The following is a 6,656-nucleotide window of genomic DNA, read 5'->3' on the forward strand; positions in this document are numbered from 1 at the left end:
CTAGCTCCCACGTGATTTTGCCTTTGAATCTCCAGCAGAACATCCACAAAAATCTTTTTGATCTTTACCTTGAATCCCTTTAAAATAATTTACTTGTTTGTTATGGTGATTCTCGTGTTCATCAAGAAATTCATCGAACTCCTTGGCCACTTTCTTGGCTTTAGCATTGAATCCATTGACATGGCTTACCCATGCAAGCCATGGAAGATAATCCCCCACATCCTACATACCCAACAACTCTGTAACTCTCTCAAAATCTTCTTGAACTTGCTCGTAACTTCACTGTACTTTCTTCCCAAATATATTATGCAGATAACGTTGTTCAGAGTCATTAAAAAGAGCTCGCTTAGATTCACTAGTAAGCCAGAAGAGCTAGACTTTTGAACGTTCTTCACTGCTAGAGCAGTTTTTTCTTCTCTTATAGCCCGATAAGATTGAACCCTTTTGTTACTTAGAAGATTCAGTACACATATACTTCTCATCTGCCTCCAATACTCGCCGTAACGTGCGGACACGACGTCTTTATAGTCGTAGAGAAGTATCTGAAAGAAGATGCGTTTGGGTCTGTTTATGAATATGAGATCATGAGTTTTAGTGATCTCACGGGCAGTATCGGCGGAGGACACGACGTGTACTGGGACATTGCCGAAGTGGAGCGACATGAGAGGGCCAAATCGTCGAGCAGATAGATAATCCAAGGATTTTATCAATGTTCCTTTGCAGAGATCACTTAGCCTTGACTTGATGTTAGTCAAGAACATTGTAGCTTCATCGAACGGTCACGTTCTAGATCAGCTTCTATCTCACTGCAGTCGCTTATAGTATGGTTCTCTCAGCCATTTTTTTTCAAGAAGTGAAGCCATGTGAGAAACCAAAGAAGACGACCCAGAGGAGTTACTTTCTTTTCCAAGAATAGCCGAGAAAGAGAGAGAGAAAATGTTGGGTGTGGATTGCTTTTGCACTTTGCACAGGTGTTCACACGCTTTGCAACAGTGAACACTCATCATTCATATTTGATATGGTAAAGGATAATAGATATGATCTGATTTTTTTAAACTAATTTCAGGCTTTGGTGGATACAAACCGAAAGTGAAAGTTGGAAACAATGGATTCCAGAAAATGCCATTATCATAATCTAATCCCATCACACCCAACAATTTGTCCACTTCAACCTAATTCATTATCTTCCATTTGTTTAAATAAATAATTGTCTAATAAAACAATTATTTTTCAACTAACTTCATATTTAATCTATAAGAAACATAACCCCTAAATTGGAGTGTTACAATTCTCTCCTCCTTAAAAGAATTTCGTCCTCGAAATTCATTCATATCACAGAATTTCAGAAATGAAACTTCTAATCAGTTCTTTCATATCTTCAAGTAGCTTTTACAAAAGTATGAATCCTCCACTAATCCTTAACTAGTAGAGTATACATTCTTATCAGAACTCTCTTCATTTCAATAAAAGAACCCGAACGAAAATTTCCTTGAGTAATCAATTCAGTTTTGGTCACGAGAATAGCCTCATAAAGCAGTAGCATATCCCAATTTCATTTCTAGAGTTCGGTCAGCATTTCTCGGATAATTAACTCTCACATGACTCGTGAGGTACTTTACAACATTTAGACAGATGTTATTGGTATTCCTTTTTGTACAAGTATAACCTTAACGGATAGAAAATTCGGTTTACTCATTACAGATAGGGACTTAGCCCTAGAGTTCCAGCTCAGAGAGGTACGATTGTAGTTGAGGGGAATGTACTGATCAAACATACTTTGACATTCGACCGAAAGGTCTATCTTGAAAATTTTTGACTCAAACCATAGCTCTGATACCACTAAATGTAACCCCCTCAGACCGATGCAGATAACCTGATCCGATCTAGAGTGTCATATTAGGGCCATCGGAGCGACCTACCGTAAAAATAGTTGAAAATTTAAAACTTTTCTTATAACATATAAAAACATAAAATGATTTATTATTATTCAAAAATAAGATAGGTTTTTCAAACTCAGATATAAAATAAAATACAATCCACATGCCCCATAATCACATGTACCATACTCTACAAGCAACCCCGGAAGAACTCCCTTACTGATGTTGATAGCTGTACTGGTACAATCTTTTAGCCTGCAATGGTGAGTAATAGAGTGAGCTTCGAAAAGCTCAGTAATACAAAACTACCAGATGATGTTGCAAGACATGCCGATAAATGGAAATCTATGTCATTTCTTATTTAATCAAATGTATACCGATTTTCGGAATAATCTGGAGTTCCACTGGTAATTCAACGAATAGAATCCATGAATATCTTAGTTCATAGGAAGCATTCATAGTATCACATTTTCAGGAGATCAAATAGGATGTCTAGTGTGTTTCATTAGTACGATAAAATCATAATAGGTACACTAATCAAATGATAGTTTAGTAAATCCCATAAACCATACTGCAGTAGAGCTTTTTAAACTTGTATTTTAAAACCATCATACAAAGAGTTAACCTAAGGGAACATCTTAGGGCCTGAGAGCCTACCCAAGAAAGTTCGGGGCCACGGGGCCTATCTAAGAACACATCTTAGGGCCGCGGGGCCTACCCGAGAATGATCTCAGGGCCGCAGAGCCTACCTAAGAGTAACATTAGGTCCATAAAATTTTTTCATCTTGATCAGAGTTGTACTTTACAAATCTGTATCTCCAAGATATAATTTATACTGTGATACAAATCCATAAGCCATCACCATTAAGTCGGTGCATCTATAAAACAATAACCATAAAATTCAGTGTACCTCATGTTAAAACAATAAAACAAATTTTCAAAATATAAGGAACACACTAGAGAATATAATATTTTTCAGATGCATTTTGTAGTTATCAGTATGGATAACATGAACTTGTGCAATTTGATCGGATTCCAGGAATAAGGTCTTATTGAAGAGAATCGATTTCTAACCGATCTAATCAGACATTTTTGATTGATACTTTAGAATTCCACTAAGTTTCCATGTGCATCAGGAAAACATTCAGGAACATTTACACATAATAATTCTAAATTCTAATTTACTGCGAGTGATTCCATTACTCAAACAATCAGGGGTATTCAGGAATATACTTTGAATTCATAGGATTTCAGCTCAATTGAACCAAATGAGGTATTCAAAATCTTTTCATTCTGCGTTACTTGTGTTTTCAAACATGACCAAAGTGATTTTAGATGAAAATATAGAATCGAAGATTCAAGTCATTTACAATCTATGACTATCGATCGTATTATCAAACAACTCGAGTTACACAACTCCCAAACTTATGCATGACAACAAGTCAATTCATTATCTTCCAGTGAACCAAATGAGGTATTCAAAATCTTTTCATCTGCGTACTTGTGTTTTCAAACATGACCAAAGTGATTTTAGATGAAAATATAGAATCGAAGATTCAAGTCATTTACAATCTATGACTATCGATCGTATTATCAAACAACTCGAGTTACACAACTCCCAAACTTATGCATGACAACAAGTCAATTCATTATCCTTCCAGTGTATTCACTCTTTAATACCATAATGCAGATCCATAGATCATCCCCATAATCATCGCTGAATAGATCTTCCAACGGTCTTTATTTCATTTCCACACGTTTAAACGATATTAGGAAATACGGACGTATTTAATTCATGGTTCATATCCCATAAGGACAATTCATCATGTAAGTTCATCAGTGTTTCCAAACTCATCCAATCACCTATTTAATCCTCAGTCATTGAGGTTACTTAGTTAGTTTAGTAAGCAAGTCTATCCTGGTTACTTTAGAGTTTTCCAGAATAATTCAGACATTTCTGAATTTCAAATACATGTTGTACTTCATTTCAGTTCAATTTATTCATATAATAAAGTTATTCTGGTATTCGTGGTTGATTTGACTCACGAATATTCACTTATTAGTACTGTATGTGCTCTAGAGTTGAGCTGAGCTAGGTACTTCCAGAATTATAATCGATCCAAATTTGAGAAGATGAACAAACATTCAAGTGGTACTTATATCATTCAGGTAATGATATAGCATTAGCGTTAGTTGATCACTTAAGCTGCGTTCCATAACTTTTACTGGTAGCACAACATCCATGTTTATTTGGATTTATTAATTAATCCAAGACATTTACTTATTCTAGGTCATAAGGGCATTTTGGTCATTTTGGTGCTCAACATTTTTCTATTCATTTCAAAGCTTGAGTATATCCATTCATTCCTGAGCTTGGTGACATTCTTGAGTTATTTCCATTACAGGGGTATTTTGGTCATTTTACAGATCTAGAATATTTCAATCATTTCCTTCAGTCCGGTCTTATTATTTAATTCAAACTTATCATTTATGTCAGTCCCTTTAAACTATTTTGACAAAATATCACCATCTATAAATTATTATTCTTCATGTACTTACTCAAGTCGTAGATTTCCAGGTTAAATGCATTCTCAGATGTTACTAACGGATTATCAGAATTTTCCATACAAAAATAGGATCTCAACAATCAAATCAGTAATTTATCGGTTTAAAACAAATTCTCATGTTACTTTCTCATTCAGAGTCAACTTGGACTATCTTTACCTCTCAAGGGCATTTTCGTAATTTCTTAACCAGAAAATTTCGGTACTAACTCTTAACAAAAATAATTATACTTTAGAGATCCCATGGTTAATTGCTTTCTCGAACATTCTTTGATCTCGAAATGATTCCTTAATAGACTTATAGTATCTTGAATAAACCCTTTTGGGGTTAAAAAAACCAGTTATCCAAATTTTCTAAGCAAAACTAGCATTTCTTTTGCACATCTGTAATGTTATCGGATCAATATGTCTTTTCAGAGTTTTTAACCAACTTTCAGGAACAATTATTATCATCCTAAAAAATAAGGGTATTTTTGTAATTTTACCCTACCGAAGTATTCTCATAATTTCTCATGTCTGTACCTTTAACATTTAACCTTTGATGATATAATTTATAAGTTATAGATCCAGGCTGATTCCTTATCACTAACCACATAACTTATAATTTAATTCTAACAATCCCTCATTTTTTTTATAAAAGTCATCTAAACCATAATTAGTTACTGATTTTTTTTACTGTATTCGAATCGAGTGTATAAATTAATTAACTACACAAATGAGACCAATATTATCTTATTTATGCATTTACCAATATCAACATGTTCCATAAAGCATAAAGAGGTAGTAAAGTATTACCTCGATTTTTGTGCCATATAGATAGACCATAAAAATTCCATTCGAACACCCTCAATCTTGAAATCAACTTCCAATAATTCCTTAGATACATATTAACAAAAATTACATCAAAACCAGACTTAATTCTGAAAAACGAATCGATTCGGGTGATTAATCAATGAAAAACAGCTTACCAACTCAATTTCTAGTTTCCAATCTTTTTCTCAAGAACCTGAATCTTCAAATATACAAACCCAAATCCAAAATAATTTCCTTCGCCATAAAAATAACTTATTAGAAATTAAATAGTAATTTAATGGCCCAATTGCTAAAACTAAAATATTGTGGACCACTATACTATTTAATTTACTAAAATTAGGGACTAAATCTAATAAATTTAAACTATTTAACTAAAGATAAAATTATGTAAACACTTATGAACAAGGTTAAGTTCTCACCAATATCAAAGGATTGAGCTTACGATTTTTCCTTTATTTTTTTAACTAGCTCCCACGTGATTTTGCCTTTGAATCTCCAACAGAACATCCACAAAAATCTTTTTGATCTTTACCTTGAATCCCTTTAAAATCATTTACTTGTTTGTTATGGTGATTCACGTGTTCATCAATCAGTTCATCAAGAAATTCATCGAACTCCTTGGCCACTTTCTTGGCTTTAGCATTGAATTCATTGACATGGCATACCCATGCAAGCCATGGAAGATAATCCCCCACATCTGACATACCCAACATCTCTGTAACTCTCTCAAAATCTTCTTGAACTTGTTCGTATCTTCACTGTACTTTCTTTCCAAATATATTCTGCAGATAACGTTGTTCATAGTCATTAAAAAGAGCTCGCTTAGATTCACTAGTAATCCGGAAGAGCTAGACTTTTGAACGTTCTTCACTGCTAGAGCAGTTTCTTCTTCTCTTATAGCCCGATAAGATTGAACCCTTTTGTTACTTAGAAGATTCAGTACACGTATACTTCTCATCTGCTTCCAATACTCGCCATAACGTGCGGACACGACGTCTTTGTAGTCGTAGAGAAGTATCTGAAAGAAGATGCATTTGGGTCTATTTACGAATATGAGATCATGAGTTTTAGTGATCTCACGGGCAGCATCGGCGGAGGACACGACGTGTACTGGGACATTGCCGAAGTGGAGCAACATGAAAGGGCCAAATCATCGAGCAGATAGATAATCCAAGGATTTTATCAATGTTCCTTTGCAGAGATCACTTAGCCTTAACTTGATGTTGGTCAAGAACATTGTAGCTTCATCGAACGGCTTAGAGAGTTCCTCTTTGCATCTATAAAGAACCTCACAATATGATTCCATGAATTCATCACGTTCTAGATCAGCTTCTATCTCACTGCAGTCGGTTATAATATGGTTCTCTCAGCCAATTTTTTTTCAAGAAGTGAAGCCATGTGA

At 34.5% G+C, this 6,656-nt stretch overlaps 1 protein-coding gene across 1 annotated transcript; it reads right to left on the reverse strand.

Moving 5' to 3' along the window:
* Positions 1–761, reverse strand: LOC120171937 (cytochrome P450 736A117-like). Its single transcript, XM_039179536.1, has 2 exons — positions 318–761; positions 1–222 (listed from the first exon to the last, which is right to left on the reverse strand). The coding sequence occupies exons 1-2, from the start codon at positions 759–761 to the stop codon at positions 1–3; spliced, it is 666 nt and encodes a 221-aa protein (XP_039035467.1).
* Between the last annotated feature and the right edge of the window lie 5,895 nt (positions 762–6,656).

The sequence above is a fragment of the Hibiscus syriacus genome, unplaced genomic scaffold, assembly GCF_006381635.1.
Source record: "Hibiscus syriacus cultivar Baekdansim isolate YM2019G1 unplaced genomic scaffold, ASM638163v2 tig00111837_pilon, whole genome shotgun sequence".
NCBI classification, from domain to species: domain Eukaryota; kingdom Viridiplantae; phylum Streptophyta; class Magnoliopsida; order Malvales; family Malvaceae; genus Hibiscus; species Hibiscus syriacus.

Coding starts and splice junctions, on each gene's coding strand:
- LOC120171937 (XM_039179536.1), bottom strand. CDS start 761: ATGTTCTTGACTAACATCAAGTCAAGGCTAAGTGATCTCTGCAAAGGA. Junction 223..317: donor TTTTAATGACTCTGAACAAC/GTTATCTGCATA, acceptor TTGGGTATGTAG/GATGTGGGGGATTATCTTCC.